Here is a 22,750-nt window from a genome sequence, read left to right as displayed (position 1 = left end):
GATGTTTATATGAGCTTTTTGTGGTTGGTGATAAAGATAATGCAGAGACTTAAGGAGAGAACAAGATATTTAAATAGAGTAAAGGAGCATGAATTAAGATAAATAACATTCATCTTCTTGTAGACCTTTCTTTTTTCTCTTTACATTTCTCTGATTCCATCCCAAACTCCTGCTTTGTCCCTCTGACTCCTCTCATCTTCGTCTTTATTCTCTTTCCACCTCGCTCGGCCTCTGACTGCCTATTAATCCAGATGACTTCTTTCATCAATAACATGTTATAGAAAATTGAGACAGAGACAAGTGTTTTTATTGAAGTGTGTGTGCTGTTTTGTTCCCTCAATGTGTGGGTTTACGTGCACATGTTTAAATAGCCAAAAAGTGAAGCTGGCTGGTTTTGTGTCTGTTGTCATTCTGAATAAAAGCAGCACAATCAATATAGTTTGCGCTGGTCTGACAGCCTTTCGGTAAAATGCTGTGAGTGTGCTTCTGTTTGTGTGTATGCCTGTGTTATTAAGTGTGTACACACATATCTGATCATGTGTGATTTCATGAATGTTTACTGTTTGTTTTCTGTTTGCCAACTTAATTGCTAACTGCCAGAGCTTGTGAAAATATGTTGTGGAGTAAACTGTCAACTTTTGTGTGGTATTGAGGAAAAACTCAGGTGCACAGTGGAAAAAGAACTTAACACTGTCGATGCGTGTGTGTGTGTAGGCGCGTGCCTGTGTCAGTCATTTGATTCATTAATATCAAGCAGATAATTATTTTGTTCAGGTCTGAACCATGCCTGACTGCTCACACACATACACCCTGAAACGCATCGTCACACATGCCCATTAGGCCTATAATCACTGCTGTCTTTTTCCTGATGAATACTTATTAGTGTGTGTGTGTGTGTGTGGGGGTGGATGTGTGTGTGTATGGTATGGATGTTGGGTCATTTTCATGCATGGATCATCATCATCATTACTTTTGTGTTGGCAGGACATATTCTGTGACATTCTATCAGATTCTGTTAAATTTAACTTGATACAGAAATTGAGGCCAATAAAGGCCTCAGCCAGAATATGTTAAAGTCCAGTGTGATTCTGCAACAGTGCAGTGTTTTGCAACAGGACTACATTATTGCTCAAGCTGTTACACAATGAAAAAATTATGCCCCATATTCAGTGTATTATCAAAAAAGGTACATTTCACAACATTTTAGTTTTTTAGCTGAAAGTGGAAATAAAGGTTGCACCAGCATTAGACTCAAAAACAATCCAGTCCCTCCTCCCACCCCTTACTCTTCCTGCTCTGTTTTGCTCCACCCAGCCCTTCACCTACATCCTCGTCATGTACACTGTTTCAGTTAATGTAGAAGAGGAGTACAGCCTGGAGTACACTGCCTGCATAGTGTGTGCGTGGCAGCTGCGGAACGTCTTGGTTTTCATTTTGGTGCCCGTGTTAACAGGTTAGAGGGGACACACTGCTTACATGACGTGCCTGAGACGTCTCACGTCTCGTGGCGACTCTGCGTCCCTCCTGTTTTTTCATGCGTGATGTGGGGGGGGGGGGGGGGTGTCCCAGCAAAAATAGACATGGAAAACATCTGTTGATAGCGATATTGACATCATACCAGCAACATTACATAAAGCTGACACCTTTCAGTATAGTTTCAGTGTCTGAATGAATGAATGTGGAGACAGTGAAGGCCACATGTAATATATGGTCATAGCAGAAACACCATGTAGGCTATAATTATATCATGTAAATATTTTAACAGTTGAAGGACAGTATTTTTCTGCTGCTCCTTCTCTGACTCTGTCTCTCTCGCTCTGTTTGTGTGTCTTGCTCTGAATGAGGATAAAAAAAAAGTCAAGGCGACCTCAGTGTAGAAATATAGAACTGGCAGTAGCAGCAATATAGCAGAGACGCAGTCGGTGTGAACGCACACACGCCTGTGAGCCGAAGCAGTTCAGTGATGCAGCCACCATGCACAACCAAGCCAGGCAGTGTGTTTTGAGTGTAAAAGGACAGAAGCGTGTTCATGCATTTATTGACAGCCATGAGCTTCCTACCCCTAACTTGGGCCTTGTTGGAAGTACAAGGCCCACTCAAAAATGCAGGGAATGCAGAGGGGAATAACTCAGCCAGGCTGCTCAAAGAGTCTGGACCACAGAAAGTTTTGACAGCACATTATTTTTTCCACATTATTGTATGTTTTGGAGCATTTAAGAAAAAATAGAAAAACATTACATACAGTGCAAACTGAAGTTAAAGGAAGACTATTTTCCATACAGCCTGGGTTTTATTTCTGTAACTCTGGCCAGTGGTTCTATTTTTTAGCAATAACTCAGTAACTACAATATCACTAAAAGGAGGTCCTACAGTAAGCACAACCAGAAAACTGTTTTGCCAGATTAGTGTCCATCTTATTTTGAGGTAAAACTAAAAAAGTGAGTGCATCAGCATTGGACAGGAAAAATGTGTGCACAACTACAGTAGATTATGTTGAAACAATATGTTGGTCTGCAAACTGTAACAGGTTCTTTGTGTCATCATTTTGGGTCATAGTTTGGATCATAATTTCAGCTTTCATCTGGGAGTTTCTCTGACTACTGTTGCCCAGTTGGCCGATGTTCAAGCTATGTTGCCCCAAAGTTATCATGACGGATGGAACTAATACCCCAAGTTACAAAAATAAAACCAGTTTCATGCCAGTGTTGTAGGATTAACTTTTCATCAGAATTTGTCCTTTGAATTGTGAAGTGTTACTTAGTGTAAGCTTAGGCTTGACTACTACCCACTGTAAATTTATTCTAATAGTCTGTATGCTGTAGTGTTGATACAACTGCATTGCAGCTACAGTAAGATACTGTGTCATCTCTGAATCACTACAAATGATACAACATACAGGCCATAGCTCAGTGAATTTGTTGGTCACATAGACTGAGCAAAAATAAAAATTAGTAAAGTGCAGAGTAAATATCCATCTGTGTCCATGGTCACGGAAAGACTTTCACCAATGCTGCTTGATTAGCACATTATATCAGTTCAATGCTTTATGCTGTTTTGGCTTTTGAGTGCAATTTTGCAGCCTGACTGACCATAATTCACTGTATCAGCACTGTCTATGGCTCTCATTTTTGCACACTAATACCTTGTTTGTCCAAAGGAGGCTGACCATGGTGATGTGGTTACACCTTTTAGTTTTGTACACTGGCCTCCTCTCATGGAAATACTGTTAAATTCAATTTAGTTCAAATCTGTAATGTAAAATTCTGGAATGAAACATCAGCGAAAATCCGAAATTGTCAAAATGAAACCTCTCAACCCATAGTGTACTGTTGTGAGGTAGTTTTCTATTGCATCACAGAGTAGTTTATAATGCAGTTTCCCTAGAACTGTCATGCAGCTGTTGCTCAAACATAGTACGTAGTTTATTTTCCTAAACTGTCCAGCCAACAGGTCAACAGCACTCAAAGGTGCTGTAACACCTCATCAAGGGAGTAGTTTTACCAGACAGCAGCTTTTTGCTTTGTTACCACTTAAGGCAAACGTCACCTCAGGGCAGAATTGTAACAGATAAATCTGGCACATCTGGGTACTTTCAAGTTAAAGCCAACAGACTTGAATCCTTGCCAGTATGTTTTGAAATTGACCGGTACTTTATTTGTCCCGCATGGAAAATCACCTGTCCGAGCATACAACAACACTGACTCACAATAAGTGCGCTAAAAAAATATTGGTATATAAACCCAAAATTCAGTAATAGTCACCACAAATACTGTACCCTCTACTGCACTATGGAACCATTTTATTATACTGCAGATGCAATGACCTTGTTACATGTTAGGAAATTAATCTCTTGTGGCCAGACCTCAAGGAGTTCAGCCATTCTTTTATCTTTTATCTCCATTACCACAGCTGTTTCCACTGAGCTGAGATCAAGTGGAAGTGCCAACATATTGATTGGCTGCATGGGCTGCCATTCATGGGTGTCAATCACTATGGTCAGATTTCTACACCATGCATCACATCTTCTATTTTAATTTATCAACCTCTTGTTTACTCCATACACTGAAGTAGAGGTCTGTCTGGAGTAGAAGACATTCAACTAGTTCTTAAGTTGAAGTGAAAGTTGTTTCGATGTGAGCGAGCACAGTGGCTAAGAGCTAGATTGACCTGGCTTCAGTTAGCAACCACAGCCTATTGGTTTTATTTTATCCCTGTTTTGTTTCCCCACACAGTCCAAAGACATGCAGGTCAGTTAGACTGTTAATGAGTGATTGTCTGTCTATGTTAGCCCTGTGGTTAACTGGCTGTCACTCTCTGCCCTGTGCCCTCTGGTCAGTACATACTGTTAGAGAGAATCTGAAAAATAATAAACATGTAAAACAAAGCAATTAATGAAGGCGTATTGCATTTTATATGCAGAGAGCAGTAAATACCTGCCTTGATTCATTATAATGGCAGTAGACCATGGGAACATCTCCATGACATTAACACTACTAAGACTACTAGCTTATACTCTGGCCCACTGGACTGCATGGGGCTGTGACATCGGACTTGCACATATATGCAGCAGTTACTACTTTGTGCTGGTTAGCATCTCGTAGCGGTATACGCACTACTGCTGTGTTTGTCCCTCATTGCTCCGATGCATGGTCTGTATCCATCGTAAAATTCACTGTACCTGCGAGATGCAGGGCACTGTAAAGATGATTTATAACGCTCTCCTGAGCTGCAATGAGCAGCACAAGTGCTTCTAAAATTCAGATTAAACTGTCAGTGAGAAAAAAGAAAAAAAGACATACGTTGATAAGATTCTGTTAATCAATTGAGCAATTTGATAGATTGATTATAGGTAATTAGTTTTCTGTAACTGATTACTCATTATGAAAATGCCTTTCCCAGACATGAAGGTGTGCTGAGGGCTGTGTCCTTAAACAGGGTTTCAGGTTATTCTATACTTGTTTATTTGGCTGCAAGACTAAAAGTAATCTATTGGGAAAAAAAGGTCCCAAACTGCCATTGTGGCAGCTCACCAATGACTCAACATAGCTGCACAATGTCAGCAAGGGAATTCTCGTACACTCTGCTTTCAGGACAGCTGTTCCCTCTCTGTACTACTTCTGGCAAGGGGTCACCTCAGTACATGTTTTCAACTTTTTCTTGACAGTTTGTTTTTGAGTCAGGGTAGTAGAAAATGCATTAAAGCTCCAGTAGACACAATATGTATGTAAAAATAATCTAAAAACCTCTCTAATGCCCTGTTGAGCCTGTAGCAGAAAAGAGTTTGCCAAATCTGCCTCTGCCCCTGTGAAGACCCTGTAGATCACCAAAATTGTGGTGTTAGGTGTGGCCAATCGTGCTACATTATCAATGTGGACAGGAAGTGACAAAATTAATGAAAAAGGTTTTTAATTTAGAGGAAATCAGACAACATTATTTTGCCTCGCCAGTCAGTTTCTAGTCAGTCCTAGACCATCCAAGTTTGTAATCATCAGTGTGCAGTTTACTGATGTCACATTATATCATTTCTGGGTATATAAGTAAGTGTTGAAATTACATTACCTCTCATGTCAGTTTGGGGCTGCAAACTTGTGAATATGTGTAATGTAGATTCGAAGTATTGGATTTTCCATTTTTAAATTCACTTCTGTCATGCTCAGACATGTTTGGGCCTGTCTGGTGAATGAATTGCATACCTTCTGACACACACACACACACTTACTACACACCATCACTGCTAGCTTCTGATTTAAATGAGTCAATTTGTAAATGTGCTATTTTGTTGGAAAGTAATATGAAGACCTGATATTCTGTCATATCTTCAAAAGCCGAAGGAGCAAAATGCTTTAACTTTATTAAAGAGAGTAACTGCTACATTGGGTCAGTTGAGAGGTTGAGAGTGAAAATATCGATTGTTTGGCGTTCTGCTAGAAAGTACTGATGTGGGGAAAATAACCAGTTTTTTGTAGTTTTGTTAGGTGATTGCAATAATGAGATTGGCAGTACTGCCCCCAAGATTGAAATGACCCATGTGTGCTACCCTTGGTAGGGGTCACCTCAGCTTATTCTGTACTTGAAATGGCTGACTGAATGTAATTCATTAGATGTGTGCAGAGTGTTGACATTTTAACAGGGCCCAATTCAATTCTTATTTTTTTGGGGAACCTAGGGCTGCACAACAGCATAAGTATGGCAGGTTGACTGCCCTCTGACCAGAGGACCCAAGTGTGAATAACCATACAGAGAAGCATCTGACCTGCTGAAGTGCAGGATTTTGAACCTTAACCAGCCTGTCTGTAGCTTAGGCTGCAGTGAAGTGATGATGAGAGAGAGAGAGAGAGAGATGGATGGATGGATGGATGGATGGATGGATGGATATTTATGTGATAATTTCTCCCCCACAGTTGCTGCTCAGCAGTGACTCAGCTCTGCTGCAGCCTCAGTGCAACAAGGGAATTCAAGAACTCGTCCACTCAATTATGGCTTTGTGTTCTCTTGCACTATTCTGACGTAAGGTCACAATAGTGTGGGCAAGTTCAGCAGACACAATATAGTTTTTCAGCTTCAAGATTTTTTTTCTGGGGCAATGGAGGGGGCATCTCTAGGTAGCCGTGCAACCCGTTTTTTTTCTGCTGTAGATAAAATGAATGTCTTCAGTGTGAAGTGCTTATAATGTTTATGAGGCTCTGATAACGCTGACACCCAAAAGGATGTCTAACATTGTTTGACTTGAGTGGCAAACACACATATCTGCTGTGAATTCAGGATGAGAGTAAGAGAAAGATTATTATTATCAGTTTCCTCTGTGCTGTGATCGTCCCCTGAGGACACCCAAAATTTTATGGCACTACAACTTCACTGGTTGACTGACTGGAGGTTTTTCATTGTTGGTTTGGGTTTCTCAGTGCTCTTAACAATGTTTAAATGGCCTATTGAGCTGCTCTTAGCTGCTCTGTTGCTTACTAGTGACCTCAAAGTGATAACGCGTCACTTATCCCTTCAAAGAGCATCCACAGAGCATACACCCTTAAAGAGAAACATAGTAACCAGCTGTGACAGTGGGGCTGTTTTCAACTTGTGAGTCTCTGTGTGTTTTGTGTGTGTCATCATGCTAAAATGTGCTCCTGGACGCACCTACTGTAGCAGGAACTACCACAGAGGCAGTTTTGAGTGCGTTGGCAGGTGTTTATATGTCTGTGTGTCTGTGGATGAATTTTGTCACCATGGTACTGTCGCAGCTGTGCAAGATACAACCATGAAACTTTACAGGTGCTCAGCTAACATCAAAATGAAGACCATGTTCGACAATGTGTGTAGTCCATCCCATTAGTGCTGAGTACTTATGTAATAATGTAGTAATAAGTGCTGAGTTTTCATATAATAATGTAGTAACAACTACTGAGTACTCATGTAATAATGTAGGAATGACTACTGGGTACTCATGGGTCTGACCATTAACATGTTGACAGGTGTCATGGCTGGTCTGATCCTATTGTAAGATGTCTAATTTATTTATTCTTTTTCTGATCTTGAAAATGAGCAAGTCTCTTCTAAAATACGGAATAAACGGAAAAACAGGAACCAAAGCTCAATAATCGAATGGAATAAAAAGAGAATACACAAAACTGTGGTTAAACTGAAGACAAATTATGTGTGTACTGTACACTGTTTGTTTCAGTTGAAAATTTGTCTAAATTGTCTAAAAAGTCTAAATTACGCTTCCTGTCCTTTTTTTCTTTCTGTCGTTGATTCCTTCCTTCTTTTCTTTGTTTCTTTCTTTGCTTTAGAAAATAAAGAAGCTAATCTGATGTAGTTTGGGGTTGCAGGCTGCTCTTAATGTCTTTCTAAATGGGCTCATTTGGATCTATTGAACAGCACTGAGCTTATTGCTAATGACCTTAGTGTGATAACGCTTCAGTTCCTTCCTTTGAGTCTGCTGCTACTAAGCAATCTGCCTTGAGTGTCTAGACACACACATACACACAAAGATGTAAACAAAGACAGAAACATGTAGGCACAGAAACGCAGCCAAACTGCACTCACAAATTCAGTGAAACAGGCACGCCTATCATTCTGCTTCAGTTATTAAGGCAGAAAACCACCTTCTATAGACACACACACACATGCACACAGGCACGCTTGGATGCGCAGAAAACCATAGTCTGTTTCTGATTCTGTTCTGCTTCACTCCCTTTCTTTATGACCACAAGCTGCTGCAGCTGTACATTCTTAACAACAACCTTAACTTCTCAGACACAAACACACATACAGCCCACAACAACACCGCATCAAACAACATCTTTCACTGTTCTGTTTGTCATGTTTCATATGCCTCACAAAAATGCGTCTTTTCAGATTTACTGCTGATAAGGAGATATTAGCTAGAAAGCTGTAGTGAGTTGCATGTCCTTTTTGTGTTTTTTTCAACTATTGAACAGTCACTTTCAGCCAGTGATAATTATTGCTGTATGCAAATAAGATTTAAATGAAAGGATTTGGGTATTTACAAAAATATATATATATTTTTTTGTCTACATAGACAAAGAAGACAAATAAAATAAAATCTATATTCCTCCCTTTTGTACGCCTGTGAATGTGCATTTCTGTTTGTGCATATGTGGCAGGCGATTGGCAGACTTTGTTTAGACATGTCTTGCCTTTTAAAAATAGTTATTAAACTAATAGTTTGATGTTTGACAACCAAACAATGGTTTCTGTATCCCCCTTAATGTCTTTGTAGTTGATGTGAACAGTATTAGTGGTAATGGATAAAATATTCTGTTCTTAAAATATGGTTAAGAAACATCTGAAGAGTTTAACAGTGATGATGACGCATCTTTTAAAAATCTACAGAAACCCTTGTGTTCTAGTGAACAGAGTGAAAAAGATAATGCAAAAATACATCAGCAAATAAAAGACAATGGTTTATTAATGGTCTCTGTGATTTGTTGTTAGCCAGGAGATAATACCTCACCATGTTGTTTTGCATCTTTTCCCCATTATTTTTTGGCCATTTTGCAGAGACTAAACATTGCCAGAGGCGGCAACATTCAGTGTATAATAAGACAGTAAAATTCTTTCTACAAGTATCAGTCTCATATTTATTGAGCTGCATCTTGAATGTAAGTTGCTGAAGTCAAAAATAAACACGCTTTTTTCTTTTAAGTATTAGCCTATTTGCATAACAGTTAGAGCTGTTGTAGAAAATGTGTGTGTTTGTGTGTATGGATACATTCAAACGTGTATAAATACAGATTTATACAGTTATACATGGCTTCTTTGCTATTCCTGTCGTGATGGCAGTTAATCCCTCAGATTGTTCCATATCCTTCTACATTATTTGAACATTTGCTAGCCATTTTTATTTTGACAAAACACGGCCAAAGGCTTAGCTATGCGTTACTGATTCTAGCATGTTGGAAGGGTCTTTACACTTGTCACCTGCGGTAAGAGTTTTCTTCCCTACAGTGTGATTTGCCATGTGATTGATTCTCATCCACAATATCACATATTCATGGTTCATCTTACTCCTTTAATTCACGAGAAACTCACTGACTGAGACCAGCTCTTTTTTCTTAGAGGTTTCCTGAATACAGCAGGAATCTGCCATCCTCCATTCTGTCAGGGTTATGATCTACTGCTAATAAATAATGGGCAAGCAGCAAGTAATAGAAGACCAGTATTACGGCATTTTAGAACTCACAGTAGATCGATGATCCAGAGATCTATGCATGCAGCTACAGCCATGAACGTGACTTCAAGTAAGGCATTTAACGCTCAATTTCTCTGTTAAACAGCAGAGGGGTGTGTTTGCAGGGTACAGTGTGTGCAGTTCAGGATTTTTCTATGAATTTAAAGAAGGAATCTGCTAAATAAAAGCAAGGATGTATCAGAGTTTTTTTCTTTCATTAAAAAATGTATTATTTTGGAATACCAATATGCCATTATCACTTTTACAATTGTTATACCTTTGGCATAGCAGCTTTAATTAAATAAGATGATGGTCACGGCTAAGAACATCAGTAGTCCCTCTCTCTCATAACGCTGGTATTATTAGTAGTAGTGCTTTATATGATAGGATTCTCCCTCCCACATTTGTTGCCCCCTGCTAAAAAGAGCACACACCCACAGAATATATGCCTTTGTGGTTTTGGACACTGTTGGCTAGCTATGGACTGTCCACTGTAATAGATCGTTGTGTATTTTATCTCTTTCCGTTGATTTCCCAGTTGGTGTATGATACATATCACATTCTGGCATATCTGGGATCATACCCAGAATTCCTGGGTTTGATGATGCTATCAGTGTCATCAGTTTCCAGCATTAAGTGTTGTTTGTTCTAAGACTGAATGAGAATATACACTTACAACTAATATACAACCAATTTTGGAAGTGCAACAATGCTGCCTAGAGAGTATGTCAGTGCCTCACCTTTGTTCCTCTCACAAAGGTGAGCCCTACATTGCAAAGAAATGTAAAACTTTAGTCTTGTTTTGACAGAGATAGTAGAAGCCTGCTCCGTACTTTCTGCTCTAAAGTGGTTTTCCTCTGTGCTGTAATTTTGTCTGACTCCATGCCATGAAGTCAGACTAAATTACAAGAATCATGAGGTCATGAGGTTGACAGATGCTGTCAGTCTTTTTGAAAGGGATGTTTTTTGTTTGCACAGTGCTACTTTATAATGCACGTCATTAATTTATTGTTATTAACATCATATAGAGCTGTCACTGCTTGAGAGACAGTTGTTTGTGAAATAAAACTCACATTCCAATGCTAGGCTTTCAAATTTCCCCAGTGATATAATCATTACCTTCTATTACTGGAAATTGTAAGGATGGAAAAGCATGAGCTCATCCCTGCAGGAACTCATAATAAGTCTCTAAGTGATTCTCTGTCTCTCTTTTTGCTTTTTTCTGTACCCTCATCTTTACACATCTGTGTTTATAAATGTCTGTACGGTTGCTTTCTTCTTTCGTTTTTATTCTAGGTGATAAAGCTGTCATTTGAAGAGTTTGACCTGGAAAGAGGATATGACACATTAACTGTGGGAGACGGAGGCAAGATAGGAGACACTCGGAGAGTACTCTATGTGTAAGCACTAATTATATTTTCTGGCCCATGATATAGTAATGTTGACATACAGCAATATAGAACAAGCTAATGGTGGTAACCACAAGGACAATTGCAAACACATGGATGTTTTTGTGCAGGTACATATTTGATATACTGAACTGAATTATTGATTTATGATGTTTTGAGGGAACTGTTGGAGTTCAATTCGTACACATTACAAGAGGTGTGAAGGATTAGGCTTTTATTAGTATTAATACAGTGTTCTAGGCTATGTAAATAATTAAAATGTACTTGAATTAAAGTAGAAAGTGATACAGCAGTAATGCTTCTTGACAGGTTGTGATAATGTCTGCCTATTTTTTTTTTGTGTGTGTGTGTGTGTGTGTGTGTGTGTGTGTGTGTGTGTGTGTGTGTGTGTGTGTGTGTGTGTGTGTGTGTGTGTGTGTGTGTGTGTGTGTGTAGACTCACTGGCTCCAGTGTTCCTGACCTCATTGTCAGCTTGTCCAATCAGATGTGGCTACACCTGCAGTCAGATGATACTATCGGCTCAGCAGGGTTTAAAGCAGTCTATGAAGGTATGGCTTCCATCACAATGAATACAACAATGCAATGCAATTTATACGTCATGTTTTTCTTTCTCTGTCTCTGATACACACACACACACACACACACACACACACACACACACACACACACACACACTCACTCACACAAACACACTCACACACACACATATACATACACACAGTCATAATGGAGTGTGAAAGTCATGGCCTTGCTGACGTGCTGATTCAGTAGTAACACAACTGTTGTTGTTTGTCCTGCATGTGAGTGTGTGTGCGACTGTGCATTACAAGAAGGTGATAAATTAGTTGTGAGTTAATCAGTTGATCATTTTGCTTGCGTGTTTTTCATATTATGCCAAAGCTGACACTAATAAAGAGATAAAGGTGGTGACAGTCATAGTGTCTCAAGGTGAGAGGGACAGATGTAGATGTTCCTCTAAGTACTTATTCTTTAGAACAATACATTTATTATACAAATAGCACTGAACCCATTTGCATCAAACTGGGTGGAGGGATGGGGCATCGCCCAGTGGAAACCCGTCAAATTTTGGTGCAGATCTGGTTAAAGGGTTGGATCCATGAATTTTTTTCACTTTCACTTTCCATAACATTATGAAATATGGCATTTTTTGACATTTTGTCAATTTCACAGGAAATAATGTTTGGATCTTGATAGACATAGATGGTTTTGAAATCTATGAGTTTGTACAATTTGGTGCAGACACAGATAAGAATCTGGATCTGGTGTAAGCAAATGTGTGGCCTTGGCTGAGGTATGTGTTATATATTTGATTACATACTGCATCTTACCATGTCAATGCAGCTCTTTAAATCGAATTCAGCTGGTACTAAACTAAATGGAATTCACTTGAAACAAAGGGTGAGACAGGTAGAGAGAGAGGTAATTTGATAAATGTATAGACAGAGGAAGAGGGACAACAAGAAACTGACAGAGTATGACAGAATGACAAATAGAGTGAGAAGAAATAGACTGTCTCAGAGAGACTGGGGGAGAGCGAGAGAGGAAGAAAGAGAGTGAGAGAGATAAAGGTTGTGCTCTTGACTCCGCTTAGCTATGTTTGATTCAGTGATGTTGCTGACAGTGTTGTTCAGGGTTAGTTACTCTTGTAGGGAATCAGAAAAGCGCCCAGTACCTGCAGAAACTCAGTGTGCATGCCTGCACTTCTTTAAATGTGATGTGAGACATTTAATATCATTTTACAGGGCTCAGCATAAGGCTGAAGTGGAACTGACCTTGATTTAATGGCTAAACTTATTTTATGTGTTTAAGATTTGTCCCAACAGCAATATGGGCCTTTTTCCTCTTTACACCTTGGCTAGGTGGTCCACTGTTTATACATTTAAAGGCAATTACACATATGACAAAATGATACTAAAAAAGACGGGAAGAAACAAACAAATAAACAAGAGGTCCTTAATGACCTCTAGATGATCTTTTAGTTTCAGTTTTTCCCCAGGATAAACAAACAACCGCCAGTGGTGTGTTTTCTGTGTGCTTCCTTGCGTGTATATATGTGATGCTGTCACAATGTATAATATCACCATGTTACACACTTTGATCAGTGTTACCCCCTGAGAGCTCTTAGGTTTTCAGCCCTGCAGGAAAACCCAATACGTGCATGTAAATGTGTAGCTGTCTTGTTTTTGAATGCCGTAATGTTACACTTCACAGTTAATCACAGCAGCTCTGTGTGTTTGTAATTTTGTATGTGTGTGTTTGTATGTTTGAGAGAGAGAGGGAGAGAGATTGTGAGAGAGAAAAAGAATCCATAAAAACAAACCACTTCTGGGAAAATTGGAACACTCTAATCAAACAAAAACATGAGGACCTACCCATTCAAAATGTAGATGCATGGGTAAACCACTTCTCCAATCTCTTTGGTCCAACAGAGGAGAATTAACAGCAAAAACACATACAAGATAAAGTACGAAGTTCAGAGTCAACCATAAAAGACTGTCAGAACCAGCTAGACTCCGTAATTACACAATAAACAACAGGAATAAATGAAATCCTTGTAAACCAAGAACGCCTGTAGTGTTGACGACATCCCAAAAAATTGATAAAGTTCACAGACCTTAAATTCAAACTGACTATACTAAAACTTTTTAACATCGTCCTTCAATCCAGGCTCTTCCTCAATATTTGGAACCAAGGACTGATACACCGCTCCACAAAAGTTGGACGAGAGACAAATTCAACCCCAAGCAACAACCATAGGATCTGTTTCAAAAGCAACCTCTGGAAAATCCTCTGAATGATCATAAACCACAAACTCTGTCAACACCACACTGAAAATAATGTCGTGAGCAAATCCCAAATTGTTTTTTTTGTTTTTTTTTACCAAATTATAGTACAACAGACCATATCTTCACCCCCATCAGCCTAATTGACAACCAAGTAAACAAAAGCAAATGATTCTCCTGCTTTGTTGACATCAAAAAGCCTATGATTCAATTTGGCATTAGGGTCTGCATCACTTACTGAACAACAAGTGCACAAAAAAACACAGATTTCTTTCCCCAAAAGCTGGGCATCAGAAAAGGATGTAGCTTGCGTCTGAACCTCTTGAAAATACACGTTACTGAACTGGAGAGAGCTTTAGAACAGTCTGAAGGCATCAGCTTGGCATTCATCAGCTCCTACTGTTTGCATATGAGCTTGTTCTCCTAACAAACATAGAAGGGCTACAACAGCACCTTGATCTTCTGCACCAATTCTCAGACCTGGGCCTTGACAGTGAATCTAACCAAAATTTCTGGTATTCCAAAAAACACCCGACACTAAATAACCCTAACCTTAACCCAAAATCTCAAAGTTCTATGTAGACACCATTGCTCTTCAACATTACAAAAAACTTTTCTCATCACAGCCTAAACATCAGCACCACAGGTAACTTCAACAAGACTGTGAACACCCTGAGAGACAAGACAAGAAGGGTGTTTTACACCATCAAAATGAACATAAAGTTGGACATCCCAATTCAGATCTGGCTTAAAATATTGAACCCCATTATAGAACTTATTTCACTTCTATGGTTGCAAGGTTTTGGGGTCCACTGGGGTCCCCTGCATGCGAAAAAAATCCACGTCCAATGGAAATCTTAAAATATTGCATGCAAAGGAGAATTAAGATGATACCCACAAATAATAAAAATTCAAAAGACAGCACTTAAATTTTAAAATCTCCTAAAAGAAAGTGGCCTGACGCTCTCCCTAACAAAGCTCTCAGCTCCTGAGAGACCCTAGTGAGAAGCCCCCTAGACCAGCTGGTTCTGGGACTTTGCTGGCAAACATTTCAAAGAAAACAAAAAGTATTTGACACATTTGTTGGGAAGAATAAACCGGTGGCAGATTACCTGACCATGGTGACCGATCCAAAACAAAGGAAATCCTCGACCATGCACAGATTCAGTGAGCACAGCCTTGCCATGGAGAGAGACCGCCACACAGTCAGAATTGGCTCCCCAGACTAGATAGACTGTACAGCTACTGTACACAGTACAAGGTGGAAACTGAGCTGCACTTTTTAACCACTTGCCAACTAAACCGAGACATCAGAGACAAACACTGCCCACAGGTTACAACCACCGAAAAGACTCGCGGTTATTAACAAAAAACGTCCATTTCATCTGGGCGTAACACAGCAATGTGCAAACACAGCAGCAAGATTATGATCTGTTGTGACCAAACTGTCAAATCACTTGTGTTCTTGCACTGACCATTTGTACATTTTTGTACATTTAAATATAAAAAAGATAAAATTTTGCACAATCAATCAATCTATCAGTCTATCAGTCGATCTATCTATCTATCTTTCTATATCTATCTATCTATCTATCTATCTATCTATCTATCTATCTATCTATCTATATATATATCTATCTATATATCTATCTATATTCACACTTCTGCAATATAAACGTCTGTTTCACATGCAAGTAAAGTCCTTTTGAATTGGACTGAATGGTAGAAAGAGAGAGAGAGACTTAACATCATAAACACACAGCCCATTATGGTAATTGAAGCTTTCAGTGAAATGCTGCTGCCAAGTTTTCAGACTGATGGCAACTGGCTGTGAAAAGTATAATGATGTAAATAATTAAAAAAAAATTTTTTTACTCATCAAAGGACTGAAAATTAGCATTGAATGCCTTTAGATTCTTTTGTGGTATCTGCAGTATCAGTGTTATTATGTTTCTTCATAAAAAGTTGTACGTTTAAACATATTTTAACTTGACTTTGTTATTGCAAAAATCAACCTCAAAATGCAGACAATAAGCATGTATTAATTTTGTGAAAAGGATAGTTTGGTTAGTTTGACAACTGATTCCCAGGTTTTAGAGAAACAGTTAGATTGATTTCTGGTCGGCTTCCCTGCAGGAGGTCATGGGCAGATGTGTTATCTGCTGGCTTCTCTTGTGGGATGATGTGAAATAAACTCTGATTCACTTAAATTTGGCTGGATAACTTTAGAGAAGACTGGCGTTGACCAGACGATTCTAAACTGTCAAAAGTCTTCAAAAGGGAAAACGTGATAATATTTATAAAGCTACAAAATAACTCTGATGCACTTCTGTTCAGTTGGTCTTGACTTGGCTTATGAAAATAGAAGATCGCGCATGTAGACAAAAAGAATGTTACTTGGAGCACGTGGCAAAGAAAGAATAAAGGACGCGGACAAAACGATAAAATGCAACATGGCTAAGAGCCATGAGTTTTTGTGGTGGAGCTTAGAGCTAAAAGCTATGAGCTACAGAGATGGGCTTGTGTGAATTGATCATGACTTTTTTATCCCCTGGGGGCTGGTGCGCGTTTCAGGTGTGTTACCCATCTTCTCCTGTGTTTCAATTTGGAGAAGAGAGTAATTTTCCATGGAACTTTTGAATTGTTTAATTGTTTTTTCATTTCCTCAAGCTAATAGTCTATAAATGTGGATTACACAGCACTTCTTTGACTGTGATCAGGTTGTGTATCTCTGTGAAATGCTGAGAGCATGGTAAAGCAGTGAGAGAAGGGTCCTTTGTCTCTCTTTCTTATCAATTTGATAGTTTGATGGAGTAACAAAGTGTCAATTTTGGGTCCATAACTCTGCATGTCCTGACAATGAAGTTCTTTAACAGCTTGTGACTGATGCCAGGCCAGGTATGTACGCTACAGTACACTGCCAAATACTTATGTAGCCTTGTGTTAGTTCAGTTGGATTCTTTCTGCACTGTGGTTTTCTATTCCTAAGTCCATCAGCCTAGTATTGTAAATCCAATCCAGTTTTTTATTGATTTGACTTGTAGGACTCCAACCTATTCACTTCCTCTCCCTGACAACCAGGACAGGTGGCCTCCTGTTCCTTGGGTGATCCCCTACAACCTTGTTGGTATTGCGGATATTGAGCTTTGGGTGATTGTCCTTTCCCCATGGGATAAAGCTCTTTATTAGTTTTCTGTGCTCCTCTGTATAAATAGTCTCTAAGTAAAGAAAGCATGTTTCTCACTGGAAATTATTCACTGGAATGATACACGTCAAAATAGTGATGACTCTCATTTCTCCAAAATACACATAATATCTGTAGTGCTACATGGCCACACTTAAAAATTAAAATCCTTGTAAATTAGGGTGCCTCTCTCCACTTCAATTGAATAACTTTGATTAATAAATATATTCACTAATATAATAAATCCAATCAGTTTAATATCAGAAGCTGTGATTTCTTGAGTCAATGTATCATCTGGTCTCTATTTCATAGTAACACAACAGGACATTGGTTGAGTTTAAGTAAATAGATGTATTAACTGACTAATACTACAGGGTAAATGCAATGTTTGATAATTACCAAGATGAACAGTGAAGCAAAAGAACAGGATTAATCAATAGTGGATAAAATAAACTGTGTACTACATTGGGCAATGGTGGGAGAGAATATGTTTTGTCTATTTACTATATGGCTATACAACTAAATAATACTAAGATGCCCATGAATGAAATTTGAAAAAAAAAAAAATTGTTAAAATAATATTTCATCTCAACCCAGTCATGAGCAGATTGTCAAGATCTTGCCAACTGTGCGTTGCGCTGTAGCTGGAGATTTTCCCTGGTCTGAACCCAAAGTAATTGGTGTTGGGAGCTGGGAACTTCTTCACGACAAAGTCTGGGGTGGTTTCCCTGGAGGCAACATGTAGCTTATGGTAACTGGCTCCACTTGTTCTCTCAGCTGATCGTCAGTCTGCCAGCAGGCTTTGGCACCGCTATTGATTTATCTGTGTGTAGTCAGGTGCAGATCGTGTAGCCTGCCTTTGTCTCTTGTGGGTTGATGTGAAATAAAGCTCTAATTGTGGAACTTAACTTTAGGTAGATTACTTCAAAGAAGATTGGCGTTGGCCAGGAGACTCAAAAACTTTCAAAAATCTTTAAAACAGACCGGGGTGATGATGATTAAAATGTTTGTATTCTGAGGCACTGCTGATGTTTGATTCAGTTGGTTTTGACTTGGCTTGTAAAAATAAAAGACATCATGTGTAGACAAAAATAAAGTTACATGGAGCACGTGGCAAAAGAAAGAACAAAAAATGTGGACAAAAATGATAAAGGAGGAACCAAATGCAAAGCTTAGTGCTTAGTGCCTGGTCAGAATTGGAATGTGGCTTGTTATTTATGATTCTATTGATTTTAGAGACAGGGTTCACACTTTAGTGATAATCATTGTCCTTTTGTTGTTACTTTTCCTGTATAAGTAACAATCAAATACATTTTCGGGTCCATAACTACCATCTACATGTCCTTACTATGAACATCTCTAATAGCTTTTGACTGATGCCAGGCTAGGGATGTTTGCTGCACATTTTTTTATCAAATTCCTTCAAAGTCTTTATTACATATGAGTCAGATTGTAAACTGCAACTTGACTGGTTGGGAGATGCATACTACTGTGAGGCAGTAATTCAACCTTGTTTTATTTTCTACTGTCAGTTATGTAGATTCCTTTGTATGATATGTGACTGTTGGAAAGGAAAGGAAGTTATACTGAGTTTTAAAATCTACATTCTGCATCAATAAAACTCTATAAACATAGAAAGAAAATGAAGGAAATAAAAGACAGAAATGAAGAAAGAGAAAGAAGAAACTTAAAAAAAGACAAAGGAATGAGTGAGAGTTCTGTCATTATGAGTTACCATAATGACAGACTTACCAGGGGCTCAAGATCGCTGATATCCATCTTGACACTTGTCAACTGTGTGACAGCTAGCTGTGGGCCACACACACACACACACACACACACACACGCACACACACACACACACACACGCCTGCCAAGTCTTTGAGTATTCTATTCTTGTGGGTGTACTTACATCCCAACAGATAGTAAATGCGTAGAACACACACACACACACACACACACACACACACACACACACACACACACACACACACACACGCACACACACGCACACACACGCAGCTCACCTTGAGATGTATTTGCCCAAAGCGAATCCAGGAGCATGGTGGAGCATGTGTTACAAGATGACAGATGTCTGGTGGAATGTCAAAATTTAGGAGGGGAGAGAGGTAAGAGCCGTGGATAAAAACACACTCCCAAGTGAAGGAAAAAAAATGAGTGACAAAATGAATGGAATATGATTGCAGGCCAGTTTGGCAGTACTGCTAATGTGCCAATAAAGCACAGTATATTGAATCAGATTGAGAGACAGCAGCGATAAGAAGAAAATAGAACACAATGGGAGGGAAGGACAGCAACAATTTGAAAGGATGACAGACAGAGACAAATTGAGAAAAAAATAAAGAAAACAAGGAAACAAAGGACAGACACAACATAGGTATGTGAAACTCTGTATGCGGGAAACAGTCGTATTTTATACAATGTCACAACCATCAGTGTTGCTTTCTTCGATTATAACCTCCTGCTGGTTATTTAACAAGAATAAGGATGGATTAGTGTGTGTGTGTGTGTTTGCATCTAACTGTGTGCCTCCGCTTATTGTTTTGCCTTTCACAATTAAAGCTGAATTGCACTACAATTACCTTGATGACAATTAACTGTGCAAAGGGGAACATTAAAATAATTTCTCAAAGGTTGTATTTCATTTCTTAATACAGCAATGTAAAATAACACAAGCCATTTTCACAGTTTATACTGCTCTGCACATCCTTATTAACATTGTTGCTAATCTTCTTTTTGCCATTTGTCCATGTGTTGACAGCCTAATGAGAACTGCTGCCAGTTCTCTATCAAAGAAAGTAGTTTATTACATAAATTTTAAGTATGGCTCCTCTCTTCTCCCATTGGGTAATCCTGGCCACCAGCTGACTGGACTATCCTGTGAGACTGAAGCCTTTGTGTTCGGACCGCATAAAAAGGGTCTGTTTGCAGGTTCCAGTTTTATTCAAAGACATACCAAATCAAAAATTCAAAAAAAAATTCACCCACTTTAATCTTAACTCTAACCATAATGGTCTCTACATTTTTTTTGAGTGGGCACATTTTGTAGAGTAGTGTAGTGACAAATATGCTAAATTACTAACCTTTGGAAATATAATAGCCATTTTCCACTGCATAGTACCAGCTCAACCTAATTCTACTCCTTGCCTTCTTTGGGTTTGGTCAAAAGTTGTGGATAGTAACTGGTACCTGGTACTTTTTCTTTTTTGGGATCACCTCCACCAAGGTTCCAAATGAGGTGGAGCAATATCAAAAGGTGATCTGAAAACCCTGCGGACTACTGATTGGTCTGAGAAAATCGTCACAACTGCATCATCATTTTGCACATTTGGTACAAACCGACCCTTTTTAAACAGCCAAGTGACTGTACACTGCTCATAGTAGCCTGTTACATTTCTGTTAGTGAGTGTACTATACTAGGAGCTGCAGATGTTTCTCTGTTTAGTATCACGTCGATATCCTCCATTATTCAAGTGTGTGTCACGTTAAAGATGATGTCACGATAGCTTCATGCGTTGTCACTATAGTAATAACGCTGTATTGAGGGGGTACTCGCTGCAGTGGAGGAACCAAAAAAACAAAACACTACATACCTACATCACTATAAACACCATACGGAATATTCAGATTCGTCACACAGACTATCTAAAAATCAATGTACGCATTTATTGCATTTTAACCCCACCTCTCAAGCTAGACAGATCCTTAGCTGAATGTCACCATGTCACATGCTGACAACAATTATCTGCATAAAAACATGGCCCCCTGTGTTGTGTGTGTTACAGAGATAGAACGGGGAGGCTGTGGTGATCCCGGGGTGCCGGCATTTGGACGTCGTAGCGGTGATCGCTTTCAACATGGCGACGTGTTGACCTTCTTTTGCCAGTCGGCCTTTGAACTTGTGGGTGAAAGGACCATCACATGTCAGCACAATAACCAGTGGTCTGGAAATAAACCCAGTTGTGTCTGTAAGTATGATTGTTTTGGTTGTGTTAACTGTTAATCTTTTTTTTTTTTTTTATCTTAATTTTGTGTTATTCTTCTTTTTTTTCTCTCTTCTTAGCGCTGTATCTATCAGTCTGCCTCCCTGCTTGCATTCTTAACCAATTACCTATCAACTTAACCTCTGTCCTTCCTGTCTTTCTTCCTTTGTTTCTTCCTCTTTGTAGTCTCATGTTTCTTCAACTTCACGGCTCCATCAGGAACTGTATTGTCTCCGAATTACCCAGAAGAGTATGGGAACAACCTCAACTGTGTGTGGTTGATTATCTCTGAACCAGGAAGCCGCATTCATCTCCTCTTCTCTGACTTTGACCTGGAGCCACAGTTCGACTGGTTGGTGGTCAAAGATGAAGGTAATTATATCTTAGTATTTCACTGCAATTTTTTAAACTTAGTATAACACTTTTGTATAACCCCTTTTTAAGAAGGCAGTTTAGACCTTAGGATATGGATATACATATCATTCATTTCTGAACTATGGATGAATGTGTATACAACAGAAATGGTAAAATAATTTTGTGGGGCCAGTCATCCTTTCTCAGCTTGTCAAGATCTTAGTCTAGATCCATAGGTACGGAGAATTTCAGATTGGATTTGGTTCATGAATGGCTGGCTGGGAAACTGGGTGGATGGATAGTTGTGATGCTTTGTATTGTTTCAACACATCTACAATTTTCTACTTCACACAGAACACAGGGCAATTAGATCGCTGTTCCCTATTGTAATAAAGGTTATTGATTTAAAATGAATCAAGCAAAGCCCTGGTTTGACTGGCTGGTCATTAAAGATGACGTGTTTAATTGACTAGCTGTAAAACTGTCCCTCTGCAGGGATGTTATTTTGAAGCAGTGTTTGGAAATTGCATGGCAATTAGTGCTGTTGCACTGAATAAACTATAATTAAAGTTGTTGTAAAGTCAGTTTGTTCATCTTTGTGATGAATCACGTGCTGCCACAGGAATTAAGACCAAAAACTGTAAAGGACATGTCTCATTGAAATTAAGTTCTGTTAGGTGATGTAAGAAGTATTCCTTAAAAAATCATGAGAATGTTTAAATTTTAAAAAGTGTTAGTATGTTTTACTATGACGAAAGTGGTCAATCATGAACAAATGTTGGTCTATAAATACTGTAGCTTGTCAAGGATCAATGTTCACTAATGTGATGGTTACTAATTAGTGTATAGAAGGTTAACTACAACATGAGAGTACTTCTACTACTGAGAGTATTCAAAACTGTTCAGAATCACATAGAATATATTTATAAATGAATTTGACATTAAAGTCTACACCACTATTCTCAACAGGCTGATTGATGAGAATGGTTTAAAACTTCAACAACTCAGTGTTACAATATTACTTTAATCTAAATTATGGATAAAAAAGTAAAAACATATGCTTGGGGAGTTATTTGAAGAGGCAGTGATAATGAGATCACTTCTCAAGAGTTGTGTCTTCATCATTGATAGTATACGTTGATGTTTTCTTGCCATTGTCTAATATTCTGTCCTCATTTCACATATTTGAAAGTCAGACATAAACTATCAATCATTTTGCTGTTACACAGCCAATATGATGAGTCACAGTCTGATTTTATGATTTTAAAAAGTGCATACATAAAAAATAGATGCTATATTCCAGGAGG

The 22,750-nt window shown here is 38.8% G+C and overlaps 1 protein-coding gene across 1 annotated transcript in view; it reads left to right on the top strand.

Annotated features, from left to right (window-relative positions):
- LOC111219088 (CUB and sushi domain-containing protein 1-like) overlaps nt 1-22,750 on the top strand; it is a 303,797-nt gene that overhangs the window by 139,244 nt on the left and 141,803 nt on the right. The window contains exons 11-14 of the mRNA XM_022741679.1: nt 10,985-11,088; nt 11,533-11,645; nt 20,892-21,074; nt 21,276-21,461. Coding sequence (XP_022597400.1) covers nt 10,985-11,088; nt 11,533-11,645; nt 20,892-21,074; nt 21,276-21,461 — 586 coding nt within the window. The remainder of the gene's footprint in view (nt 1-10,984; nt 11,089-11,532; nt 11,646-20,891; nt 21,075-21,275; nt 21,462-22,750) is intronic.

This window comes from Seriola dumerili, unplaced genomic scaffold, assembly GCF_002260705.1.
Source record: "Seriola dumerili isolate Sdu_G_001 unplaced genomic scaffold, Sdu_1.0 BDQW01000003.1, whole genome shotgun sequence".
NCBI classification, from domain to species: Eukaryota; Metazoa; Chordata; class Actinopteri; order Carangiformes; family Carangidae; genus Seriola; species Seriola dumerili.
This window is presented reverse-complemented; position numbering and strand designations above follow the sequence as displayed.